Source organism: Phalacrocorax carbo, chromosome 4 (assembly GCF_963921805.1).
Source record: "Phalacrocorax carbo chromosome 4, bPhaCar2.1, whole genome shotgun sequence".
NCBI lineage: Eukaryota > Metazoa > Chordata > Aves > Suliformes > Phalacrocoracidae > Phalacrocorax > Phalacrocorax carbo.
This window is the reverse complement of record NC_087516.1, coordinates 30,502,429-30,515,830: the sequence shown is the minus strand read 5'-3', so window position 1 is coordinate 30,515,830 and position 13,402 is coordinate 30,502,429. Positions and strand designations below refer to the sequence as shown.

Genomic DNA, 13,402 nt, shown 5'->3' with positions numbered 1-13,402 from the left:
AGATGATTTTGTCACTGTGGAGGCTGGGTCAGGATTTAGGATTTGGATTTTCCTCTGGAATTATTTTAGAACCAGCCTTGAGCTCCTCAAACTGGTGAAGTCCCAGGCTGGCCCAAGGACCTTGGTCTGAGGTTTGAGGACCTGCGCTCAGTCATTTGGTTGGAGCCCCATGCTCCCTCCTTTTCTCTGGCAGGTCTGCAGAACCAGTGGGACCTCCCACTGCCTCTTGCACCTCTTCCTCCATCAAAGCAATGGCCCTTCTGTTTTAGTGTCTAAATGGAGCTAGAATAGCAGAGCTGGAAACTTTATCTCCATGGCTGGATCTGAAAACAATTCATCAGGTGCAGTTCAAGTAGTAAATGGCCTGTCCGGGCACCGTGTGTTTGACTCCCACCTGCAGCCCTCCCTTCACTGATTGTATTGGCCTCTGCCTGAAGGGCAGACCCTGCCTCCTGCATGAAGGACCACAGCACTGTGCTCCTGCTGTGACTACCTTGGCAACCGGGAAGATTTGTCAGGGCGCAGGGCTGGGTAAGGTGCCTTTTATTTCACCAGCAGACCAGGGGAGGGTATTAGGCCTCACCCTGCTTTCGTTCATTGACCAGAGGCAAGGGGAAAATTATAGACTGTAACTTTTGGCTTAATTAGCTACCTGCTGCTCCTGTCTTCTTGCATCCACAGTAATTATTTATACACATGAGACTACAAGCAAGGCTGTGGCTTTCTGTTTTTTCTTGACCAGCAGTAGTCTTTCCATGTAAGGTGGTAGTTTGGCTAATTTGGAGGACAGTTTTCCTTTTTGATTCTGTCTAACATGATGGGACTGGTATTTTTCCCCCTTGTTAAGCATCTGTATTTCATTGGCCACCATGATTGTCACAGTTTGATTCCTTGGCACCAGATAATTTCTGTAAGTATGCAACATTTAAACACAACTTGTTATCATGTCTCCCTTTCCTTCTCTTCTTCTTAGATGTAAAGGAGCATCCCACTATGGCCTTACTAAGGAACGGAAGAGGCGTTCCCAAGACTGCTCTCCAGAGCATGGCTCCAGCTTGGCAGTAGCCGCCCTTGGCCCAGAGCTCTCAGCAGCCGCGGCCATCGCCTTAATGACAGATGAGCCAGGGCTGGTGAATCCAGCCTTCAGCCCCACCTCAGAGGACAGCCAGTCAGGCACCAGCCCCGGGGACCTGCATCGCAGCAACCGAAACAGAAGTAAGAACTAAAAGTGATGGTTTCAGAGCCTGGTGGCCTTTTTCAGCATTTGTTTTCTGTGAAACATATGTTGTTTGAACGTTTAAAAAATAAAAAGGGGGAGAGTCAAAGCTTTAATTTTATATGGCTTGTCAAATTGCACACTCAGTGACCCAATAGATTTGAGGTGAAAAACAAATTTGCTTGGCCAGGAGCAGCATCAAGCTGAAAACGGACTAGCTGCACACATGTAAACCGCAAGTCTTAAGAAAGATTATTTAGGCAGGTCAGCTCAGTTGGAAGAGCAAATGGCATGTGTGACGTGCCAGAGAGATGGTGTAGCCATGTAATGGCTTCACCAAAACCTGGTGGCCCAAGTAACCCCCATCGACTATGCCATGGCCACTTATCCAAAAGCCTGTTGAGAACTGTGTTTGGCAGTTGCCAAGTATTTCCAGGAAAACAAACCTTAAGAGGTGCCATGGGAGCTTGGGGGATGTTTGCCAGTCTCCCAGGGAGGTGCATCTCAGAGGAGCTGGTCCTGGTGAAATAACCAGTCAGGGACAAGTTGTACCATGAAACTTTGCCTTGATCCTTCATCCTGTGACTCTGCACCCGTCTCTGATGAGTGTCATATTTTAAAAACACGGCCTGGCCAAAGGTAGACTTGGAAGCATTAACGGTGAGTTCAAAGCTTGTACTAGAGGACTCTGAAGCCAAAGTGAATATCCCATCTTGTGTTGCACCAGCTGCGTGTAGGGAGGATAGATGAAGGGCTGAAGAAAGACTGAAAAATGAGTAGCGTTATTCTCTTGTGTGCGTGGGGCTAGAGATGTGAGGAAAGGGAGAGGGCAAGAAGAGAACACCAGAATGAAATTAAATCCTGCCAGTTTTATTGAGTTTAGAGGCCACAGTCCGGTCTGAGGGAATGCTGTATTATTAGATTACAATGCTTGGATAGCATGCAGAGCTCGAAGAGACAGACTGTAACAGCCATGAAGATATCTTCAACAGGATGGAAAAAAGAGTGATGTGTTTGAAACTACTATGATTTTTTTCTTTTTATTGCCTTACCCAAGTTACAAGATGTGATTTAGTTGGTCCCTCCCACCCAATAATCTTCGAATTTTTGACATGAAAGTGTTGGCTGTTGTTGGCAGCTGTGGAAGCATTGCGGGGTTTTGATGCAGTAGTGCCACTTTTTTCCAAGAGTTTTTAACAACAGCCTCCAGCTTTTCTTTTTGTCAAACTTATATAGCTTGGGAAGGGCAATGCTTCTTCCTTTTACATGCTTTTTTCATGGGATTGCTGCTGATTCTGCCTCGACTGAGGATTATTCTCTCCCAGGCTGCCACGCTCGCAGGAGATTTATGTGCGTGACTGGCAAAAGAGACAGGGGAGGTGGCAGTTCCAGGGTGTGGGCCAGAGGTAAGATTCGGGGATGCAGCCTTGGAGTATCAGCTGGAGTCAGGTGCAAAGGTGAAGTGCAGGCAGCCTTGCCATTGCTGTTATGTCCTGTCATATGCCAACAGCAGCAGAAATTATGTATTTCCAGCCCGGAACTGCTGAACTGTATTGATTTGTTTTTTCCTGCTGCTGCAGCTCGACACTTTGAACGCTCCACTATAAGAAGCAGATCTTTTAAAAAAATAAACAAGGCATTCAGTGTTCTTCGAAGGACAAAAAGTGGAAGTGCGGTTTCCAACCAGGCTGACCGGGAAAGGGAGACCGTCGGAAACTCTGCTGCTGGAGAGGAAGGTAATGCTTTGCTCTTCTTGTGTTATCACTTAAAAGGCGGTAGGGGACCCTAACCATGTAGGAACTTGATGTCCATGACTATCATGCCTTTCATGTGGTGGGGTGTGCATGGTTAAAAAAAAAAACCAGAAAATCCAATCATTCCTTAGTTTCTTTAAAAAGTTGTCAGTGACTGACATGCAAGAAAATTACTGGGGTGTGTGGGACCACATGTAGAGTGGTTCTGTTAAAAGCCTGCATGCTACAGCCAGACCAATACCTAGCATGCGGGATGTGGGGTCTGGGCAGCTGGGATCTGTTACGGGAGCTGTTGCGGATTTGCTCTATCATTTTGTTAAAGAGGCTTCATCAGCATGTGTCTGTCCCCCTAAAGCAGACGGATCACAGTGATCATACATTATAGGAAATTCAGCAGTTTTGGCTAATGTTTATGAAGCACTGGAAATTCCCAGTGGGGGGAAGGTACGAAAGTGCAAAGTACTGTAATTATTCCAACATTTCTGTGGGATCCTTGGTGACAGACTTGTATTACCTCAGCCAGGCAGGTGATGAGGTAAGAACGCTGTGCTCTTAAACAGGGGAAGAGGCAAGATTGTCTGACATATGTCAAGGATGAGGGGTCTGGCAGGCACTAACGCTTAACACTTGGCATCCTCAAAGCAATAAGCAAATGTTACTAATTGCTTTGGACTGTAATTATGAAGTCACCATTAGCATTCCTGCATCAAGAGGAAGTGATGACTGAGTGGGAATCATCATCTTAATCAAGGTCTTCACTGAGCTTATTATTCCTTTGCTTGATGACTCAGCACCTCACTTCTCTTCCCACATTAAATGTCCAGGGTAAGGGTTTTAAGAAGACAAAATATCCAGCTTCCCTCTTCTCTGTATTTCAAGCTACTGTTGACACCCACGCAAAATAAGGACAAAAGGCTGCCAAATGCTGTGTTTAGACATCGTTATCCTTGAAGTGGTGAATCAGAGAACAGTGTTCAATATTTCTTCTGCTTTATTTGCTTATTCCTTCAGGAGAGTTTCACTATGTTACTGTGTTCTTGGTACTTTCTCTCCTAGTCCATGTACTTGCTAATGTAGCCAAAATAAAACCTGATAATTCAAAATCATGAACCTTTTCCATAAAAATAATGTGAATCTGCTCCTTGGCCTCATCATTAACAACTTTAGTGTCCCAAATTCCACCCCCCCAAGTAAAATTTTGCAAATAATTTGTCTCTATGAGCAGACAGACATGTTTCTCATTCCCTAGCAACTGTTCAATCCATTAAGAAAAAAAGATTGCCCTTCTTCAGCTGGAGTGAAATTCTGCATGTCTCTAATTCATACTTTTCAAAAGATACCTCTTCAGGATGGGGTACAGGCATTTTTGTGACTGCTTTCTACCTAGGCTTATAGTTGACATTACTAATTGTTCCACTGAAAGTATGGTTTCCTGTCCAGAGTGTGTGAGGATGATCTGGATGCCAGCAGTACCTATCCAGTCACCCAGCACAGTCCAGATGGTAACAGAAGGAGGTGTGAAGATGACAATGGTCTTTACATTTCCAGCAGAATGAAAAACGCTGTTGTCTCCTTTTTAAGGGACATATAATGGGGCCCTGAAGTGATTGCCACTTCAGCGTCCCATCCACAGTGTCAAGATTGTCATTCTGCCCTTGACTCTGCTTGTGGTTTCATTCCTCTGCACCAAGCCTGCCTGTAAACTTCCAGATAAATTCTACTGCACTGGAAAAACCAGGTAGGCATGTAATTATGCAACGAGCAGTTACCCTTATGCATGAGATCACAGAAGCTAGGTACCTAAATTACTGTATTAATTACCTATACAAAGAATGCATTTTGATTACACAGTTCATTAATTTGGTCTTCAAAAAAATGCTAGCAAGTAACTTGCAGCAGTACAAATACAACAAGGATTTCTACTCAGTCTTTTGCAACAGGTGTTTTGTGCAATGGCATCTCAAAGGCTCTCTCTGTTTCTTCTTTTTGGAGGAGCAAATGAATAAACTTCTTTCTGTAGCAGTTATCATCATCCTGCCAGCTGTAGGCTTGTTTTCTTCTCCAGTTCTGTATGTTTTCTGTTTTTATTTATTTTTTAAAATCCTCAGCTGTTCTAAGCAGTCTGTGGTTGGACTGCTGGTTAGAGTTGCTGATCAGTCTTTAGGGATAGCTGCAGTATGCTCTGCCCAGTGCTCACTAAAGGTCCAACCCAAACCCACTGGAAAAAAGCAGCCCCATGTGTCTGTCTCCCCATTGACACTCTGCTTTCCTGGGAACCGAGGTGCTCCTGTGGGCAGTGGTTCCTGACCTCAGAAGTCCCCACACCCAGTGTGAGGGCACTGATTCCTGCTGCTGCCTTGCCCCAGGTTTTACAGGCTTATGCCTGGGACCACCTGAGAGCGCACCTCAGCAATGTCTCACTGCTCCAGGAGCTCACCACCTCTCTGGTGGCTTCTTTCTTCACCAGGCTTAGTCAGTGCTTGAGCAGAATAAAGCTGAGACTGTGCCAGCCTCACAGTGGACACAGAGTGAAATAACCCCTTCTTACTGATAACCTTTTGTTGATAAAGGAGCTGTTAGATCACATGGCAAAGCTCAGTAGTCCATCTGTCCCCTCAACTTAGTTCAGATGTCTCTGTTTAATCTGCGTTTTGCCTGGGTGTTGGTCAAAGGAGCTGGTGAGGAAGAAAACCATAGTGCATACCTATGTATTGGCCCTTAGCATCAGCAGCACTGAAGTCAAATTAACTCTTTGCACACTGCATAGTGTGTAGGTGTCTTTAATCTGAAGCTGATATATCTGTAGGGCCAACGCTGATTTGCGATATAACTGTGAGGGTGTGAGACAAAATAATCATTCCTGATATGGGGAAAAAAACATTCACATAATCATGTTTCTGCTTAACTTGAAGTTGAATGCAGTGCTGGTTTGGGGAAACCTAGGGACACTGGAAAATATGATATATAACAGCAAATGTGTTTCTGTTATAATTACAACAGAGAAATAGTTACAGTCTAGTGCTATCTTATACCTGGAGCTGGTAGCAGTCCTGTGCTCTGAAGATTACTTCATGATTTCCATTTGTAACCTGTGGTTTCATTTGTTTAAACAATGTCATATGCACCTATTTTGGATTTAAATCATTCAGGCTTTCTTTGTTCCTCTGTTTAAAAGTTTTGGTGACAGTTTCAGCAGAGAACTGTTCATTGTCCAGACTGAAGAAGATGTTAGAAGTGAATGAAAACTGCACTGATGAGAAAATATTTGGGGGAAGGAGGCTTTAAGATTTTCTCAAATTATTACAAAAATAATTTGTAATAATTTTGTAAATAACCTATGCAAAGAAGTATTTGTCTGTAGCGCATCACTCAAGCTTGTGATGTCGACCTGAGAGTAATCTCGTTGATAGCACTTACAACTACAGATATCTTTCCAGGTCTGAAGTAGAAGTTAGGGAAGTTTAAAAGAAATGGTTTAATTCTGAGATGTGAGGGAAGGTGACAGGGACATCCTTCCGGCACTGATACATTTAAGACGTAATATCTTCTGACTGGATATACTAGTGTAAATGACCTTGACAATCTACTTAAAAGATAAAATATCTCCAAGCAAAGAGCTTTGCTATGCTTATTTGTATCACTGTGCTTTTAGTTCGGCATCGCATCCTTTAAATTCACTTCCAAAAAAGACTATATATATACACGCACACTCTTTACTCAAACTGATCTACAAATACAAGTAGTAAACCAGCTAATGCTTTAGGAGGAAAGAATTTGGGAATACAACTGCAAAAGCCTCTATACAGTTTTACAATAAAAGGGAGCTCTGCTGCTGGTTTTCAAAAACTTTAATCAGTTCCATTTTGCAGTCAAGCCATTGTACAAGAAATGGAATTTATGATTGCTTGAGGATATCAAATGTTGTTCAAAGTCAAATTCATTCTTCTTAGTCTCATAGTGGGTGCAGTTCTACCATCTGTTATTGCTTTGCAGCAGTCAAGACCAAGGCAGCCCTGGCAGGACCACAGAACACTCTCCTGTTGTACGGGTGTCTCTCACTCCTACTGTTCAGTCTGAGTGCTGTGGTTTTATATGTGTGTGTATATATACAAAAGATAGATATTATATTGCAATATTTGGGAAAGGTAGATGAAGAGGAAGAAGGAAAGGGAAAAACAGATGGCTCTAAGTATCAACCTTTTCATGGCATTAAGGCTCTCTATGTGCAGAAAAGAAAGTGGCTTATCCAGCCCCAGGACAAGATAGCGCAGCCCAACTTCTGTCTCAGGAAGGCTGCACCCCACAGGTATTCCTGTTTTCCCCAGTTTTGGTTCAGTTGCAGTTCTGATTTCCCAAAACAGCTGTTGGAAAGCTTCCAGAACTGGTTCAAAGCACTTTGCTGTGGGACGATAAGCCAGGCAATTTCCAGAAGAGAGAGATTGGCTTTGTAGCATTTCCTCCACTGCAGAGCTTTGCCTGCTGTAGGTGACATAGCCACAACTCTTTTGAGACACATTCAACTCTATAGCAGTTTCATTTTAGTTCTTTTGGGACTCCTTTGGTGAGAAGAGTGTGCAGAAGCAAGAAGAGATGTTAGAGCTGGCATTGCCTGCTACCTGCACCTTCCGTCGCAGCAGCATCCCTGGGGAATTAATGGAAGGCATTAAATCAAAATGATGGCAAACTTCTAGGAGAAAGAAATGTTAAATGAAAATCAGTTGGGAAGGAAGAGTTGCAGAACGAAGTCCCACACTAGCGCAAGTGCACCTGACATTCATAGACACAAGAATTTTCCAAGAATAAGTTACACAAGCTTCGTTTAATTTCTGGTGACCATGTGACGGGAAACATGAGTGTGTGTCCCTGCAGATAGCCTTATTTGTGGGGGTGGGCTGGCATCGCACATCAGTTGGACCCTCTGATCTAAATAAGGACTTGCAACCTGAGACACGAGTTTTATTTACAGTGACCTTGGATTAATCTGGACTCAAGGGTCATACCAAACGTTACACAATGCTTTGTCACAATGGCTACTGGGAACGAAGGGAGAAATTATCCTGATGGCAGCACTGTTGGAAGGAGCACGGTGCACACAGAGGTCAGCATAAGCCTGAGCACTGAAGGAACACTACCATTAAGTATTATAAACTGTGGGCATAAAATATTAAGCATACTTAAAATTTTGTGTTACAGTCTTGTGGCCACTATACTAACAAGTGCTCGGTGTTCTACATTGTACCAGACAAGCGGAGCTTACTCTGTAAAGCTGGTCTCTCCTATGTTATTCGTTACTGTAATGGGATGTGTGAAAATATCAATAAATTTGCGCACTAATATAAGGAAAATAATGCTTGAGGAAAAAAGCACACACAATCTTTCTGAATGCAGATGACATTTTATTATATTGACAGATTCAGCATGCTCCATACAACCCCCGGTGACAAAACCACAACACTCTGTGGGAAAACCTGCAAGAATCACCAAAAACAAGACAGAAAGTTTACTTCTTTCTAGATTCAGCAGCTCTTCGATATTTAAGGACTGGAAAAATAAAATGGTAAAGAAAGGTATGCAATACTCCTGGGTTTTCCTGCTCTGGAAAACCTGGTCAAAGAGAATGGAGAAATATAATTAAGAGTGTAAGGGCTGGAAAATGGGGTCTGTGCAAACTGAGGCTCCAACCTCAGAACAGGCCGTGTATATGTGAAGGGTACAAGCCCTCAACCCAGTAGGAGTCCCTTAAACTGGGTTGCTGGGGCCCCATTCACGGTGCATAACCAGGTGCTGGAGCAGGGTCCACCTGTTCCGAGTATGGTGTACACACTGGAAAAAATCCAGTTGAAGACATTGCTTTCCAGACACGGCATCGTCTTGAAATAGGCATGGTAGGTTTTGATCAAACGCCACACGATGTATACAGATTGTTTGGTGAAACAGCGATCGTGAATTTTCTTACTCAAAAAATATGTATTTGTGTATTTTGTACATTTAGTTTGTCAAACTTACTGTTAGTTTATCAAAATAGGCATTGACCTTTTGCTTATGACAGTCTAGGTTCTTGGTAATACAAGCATCCATGTATATGTCTGGGATGAAAACAAGAGACAAGTCTTCAGAGAAGAGAGCAGAAATTAAGGGATCATGGAGTGATTTTGGTTACTTGGCCCATCTGAGGAGAAAATGGTGCAATTCAGTAATTATATTCAATAAAGAACATAAATCAAATGACTACAGGAGGTGAGGCAGTACATCCTGCTAACTGTGAAAAGAGAAACTTTACTGACTTGCAGATTGGCAAGAAAAATGTCTTGGGAAGACTTGTTTTGTCATAGATTGCACACTTCAGAAGGAAATTAGGTATTAAAAATTCCTCTGAAAGAATCTGTGTAAAGTCATATTGAAAGCCAGCCAAGTGCCACTGCAAGACTTAATAAACCAGTTAAGGCATTGTTCAAGATGCAAAGAAACCTTTATAAGTTTATACCTTATATAAAGATATATGTAAGTCTCATATAAGTGTGGAGACTTGTTCACTGCCACTTTGCTCTGATTTTGCTCTGAGATAATTACAGACTGAAATAACATGAGAGTGTCAATAGCTTGTTCTGTCCACAGTTCTCCACGGCAAAGAAATGCAGCTGGGTAATTCCTTTAGAAAAGTTTTCAGAATGATGTACGATAGAAAGAGTGTTTGTGTCAAAAAAGACAGTGTGTTAGGACATGAGGTGAATCATTGTGCAATGGGCAATGGAAGTAGTTCTGCTATAGGACTGCTTTGGTAGTCTGCAAAATATACAGAGATATTAATTTAAGCTATTTCCATGCAGAGAAGATTTGGTGATCCAGATTATTATTTGCATTTTTCATGAAAATCCCCTTATAGCCACAACGAGAGTGTAAACTGTGCATGCTTATTCTGACACAGGGATCAGGCCTCTGGTGATTTGAGGAGTACTTATATTGTCTGACTTCAAGCGCCCCGCTGAGACGCCAGAGTTAATTGCCTCTTTCTTCTTACATATCAGTGGAGAGAGTTTAGCACCTCCAGAGGTGATTTAATGGTGAAGTGGGTATCACTCCCTTTGCGTGCCCATGCACTATAAAGGAAGCCAGAGCAAGTAGATCACCAAATTATGCATTTGGCTTAGAGGCCTGGATTTAGATGGGGTGAATCCACCCTTCAGGCTAGAGAGAAGCAAACAAGTTACAAGCTGGGCAAGGAATGTTCAGAAAATAGAGAAATATGGGGAAAATGAAGCACCTTCCATTCCTGAGACACTAAAGTTGTGTGAAAAGCTGAAGTAAACCTGTATTAGCACAGAAACTGCTAATACGAGAGTAAAAACTAAATGAATACTTGGATATTAGGCTGATAAAAGCTGCATAGTTATCTAGATAGACTTTTATTACCTGTCAACTCTGTGTAAAACTACAAAGTCGAAGTCTGTGCTACTGGTAGGTGCTTTTTACAGACATGGAGGAAGACAGCTTCCCGTCCCGAAGAGCATATGATCAAAGAAGTGGTAAGGGATGCACCATGGTGTTTCTTAATATTTTTTTCCTGTTCTTTCTTTCCCCTTGCTCTCTCCCAAAAGGTTTTGGTGCCTTGCTGGTTTGTTTCCTGCTAACTCTGTAGTAGAAAATATTTATTCTACCTCAGATACTGCTCTGTTCATTTTCATTTAACACTTTGCCACTATTCAGTAACAGTCACTGTACTTTCACTTCTAAAATATGTTATTGGAAAAAACTACTAGCACTTAATTTTTCAACTTACAGGTTTTCCATAGAAGCACTGGATTGCACCCACACATAAAAAATGCAAAAGCTTTCTCTCACCTAGGGGGGGATTCAAAATAATTGAAGGCTGATACACCTGTGCTAGAAAGCTCTCTGGCGCTTTTACTTCAACTTTGCACACTATTGAATGTGGATTAAAATGATTTTGAATTGATCTAGAAGGAAAGAAAGTATTAGTGACATGCTGTGAAAAGAAACATGCCAGTTGAAAAGCAGGGTTTGGAAGGGGATATTCTTATCCAGTGCATTATAAATACAAAAAGGACCCCTCCCCACCATTAGTCTCTCCCTCCAAACTCAGGTTGCCAGTGCCACCGGAGATCTTTCCTTCCAGGCACCTTGAGCGTACTGTGGTTTTAATACAGACACGTTGCAGTAAGAGCCAGTCATTCCTACTTCCTAGAGTCTAAGCAGTGTTGAAAGGAGAGGAGTCTGGTAGGGAAACTATTGTTTGCTTTGGGTTGCCTGAGAAATCTCACCTTTCTGATAGCTGAAGGTAAAAGATTGCTTCCTTGGATGTCACAAGCCAAGCACCCAGTCCTCAGCTACCGCACCGAAAATGGAGGAAGTCAGGGCAGGTACTGCTCAGGCCAGCTGGGGAAGCTACCAGTGAGACAGGGTGGGCAGCCCACCACAGTGGGGATGGAGGTTTGCTGAGGCGTCCATGACCATCTGGTCTAGGGCCAGCAAAGAACTGCGGCCTGGTTCAGAGGGGTCTCTGGTGACTAAAAATATATTTTGTTACCTTAAAATATTAACACATGTAACTGGTTTTTTTTTTTTCCTTAAGTACGTTTCATCTGTCTGGTTTACATCAAAGATTTGGGGCTGTATTTTGTAGAAAAAAAAGGAAGCTTGAATGTATTAATTAAAAAAAGATCCCTTCAAGTCCACCAGCAAACACATGTATCCTTTCCTCCCCACTTAGTATAAATCACATCCACACATAAAACCTAGTTTGGATTACTGGCAGGTACTTGAAGTTGTGCAGTACATGTTTTAACAAAGCAAAGCTGTGATGTCAAATAAATACCTTACAATGTGCATTTCCAGGTTTTCCCAGACTGTATCACCTGATTCCAGATGGGGAAATTACCTGCATTAAGATCAACCGTACTGATCCACATGAAAACCTGGCCATTAGGATTGTGGGAGGCAGTGAGACTCCTTTGGTCCACATTATTATACAGCATATTTATCGAGATGGGGTAATTGCCAGAGATGGAAGATTGCTGCCTGGAGACATGATCCTAAAGGTATAGTACTGTGTAGGTACAAGATAGAGCATAACCTAACAAAGAATAAGACGATGTAAGTCCATCATGAGATGAGATTTGCAATGTTGCTTGTTTGTGTGGGTAAAATAACGTATGCAGAAAGATGTTCACTTCCTCTGCATGCTGTGATGATTTCATTCATTTCAACTGTTTTCAAGGTTCCAGATTTGTTTATTTTTCCTATTCACTACCAGGACTCTCTGATTTCTACCCAAACACGGTACATCCAAAATGCAATGTAATGCAATATACTGTTGGCATTTCCAACCCAGTGGTGCAAAAGTTTTTTTTCAGAAAGCAGAGGCTGGGCTTTTTGTCCAGTTTGTTTCTACTGAACTATGGGCTTAACTCTCAGTTAGTGAAGTTTCCATTGCTTTACATCCCACTTACACTGGGATAGGTGATAGGGCCTGATCAGGGTTAAGTTATTTCAGCACCTAGCTCCTCTGTATGACGTGTTCAGCACCACAGAGCGTCAGACACTGCCTGCTCTATTTTGGGAGTGTTGCTCCACCAGCAGCCACAGGTGAAATCTCTGAGAACAAACTTGAGCAGCATTCATGGATTAGCTGTTGGCTGCTACTTCTGCCTCTGTTTCTATAGAAATGTGTAACAGATGAACAAGAATTAGGCCAGATGGTTAAAGATCATGTATCTCATGAGCAGTGGCTTCAGCAACAGTTTTTGAATGGGAACTGCACTCTCAGCTGCCGCAGTGACTTGGAGCTCTGCAAGCATGCTAAATTACATTAATGCATCAGTCCTTAGAAGAAAAGAGTGATGACAGAAAATACTAGTTCCTTTCCTTGCTTTGATGCTTTGATGGTGTGTAGCTGGCGTGCACAGTCATATCCACATTGCAAGCCAAAGGTACAGCTGCAGCTCACCCTGGTATACCCAGAGCAGCTTAAATCAGCTAGCTCAAATATTGATGACAGCATGACCAGAGATGACAAAGAACTCAGCATAGGTTTTCCAAACTACAGATAAGCACTTGAGCAGGCTGCTTTGTTCACTGTGGGCCATGCTGCCATGGAAAGACTGGTGCTGGTACCCAGGCTAACTGGAGTGGCATTAGCTGGGGTAAGGCTACAGGAGCTGGAAGTAGGGTGGAATTCAAGGTCTGGCATGTATATCTCAGGGTCATCTTTCAGGTAGGGCTCTGGACGTCCATCTTACTGCCTGCTCTGGCATGCCTGGCTGGTAGGGTTAGTTAGTAGTTCTCAAGACCTATTGACTTCTTCTACTACATATTTCATGTGAGTAATGAGTAAGGATACTGTCCTCTGAAGTTCAGAGCACCACCTGTAAGCCACCATGCTTTCCTAGCTTTTGCTGACCTCAGTGGTAGCTGA

General features: G+C 42.8%; 1 protein-coding gene across 4 annotated transcripts in view; it reads left to right on the top strand.

The window, feature by feature from the left end:
• Positions 1–13,402, top strand: part of LNX1 (ligand of numb-protein X 1) — an 87,786-nt gene that overhangs the window by 50,871 nt on the left and 23,513 nt on the right. For 3 of the 4 annotated variants that reach the window (XM_064449440.1, XM_064449441.1, XM_064449439.1), the window contains exons 3-6: positions 974–1,215; positions 2,797–2,952; positions 8,382–8,537; positions 11,824–12,026. In XM_064449440.1, coding sequence (XP_064305510.1) covers positions 974–1,215; positions 2,797–2,952; positions 8,382–8,537; positions 11,824–12,026 — 757 coding nt within the window. The remainder of the gene's footprint in view (positions 1–973; positions 1,216–2,796; positions 2,953–8,381; positions 8,538–11,823; positions 12,027–13,402) is intronic. The other variant, XM_064449442.1, reaches the window with a different exon arrangement.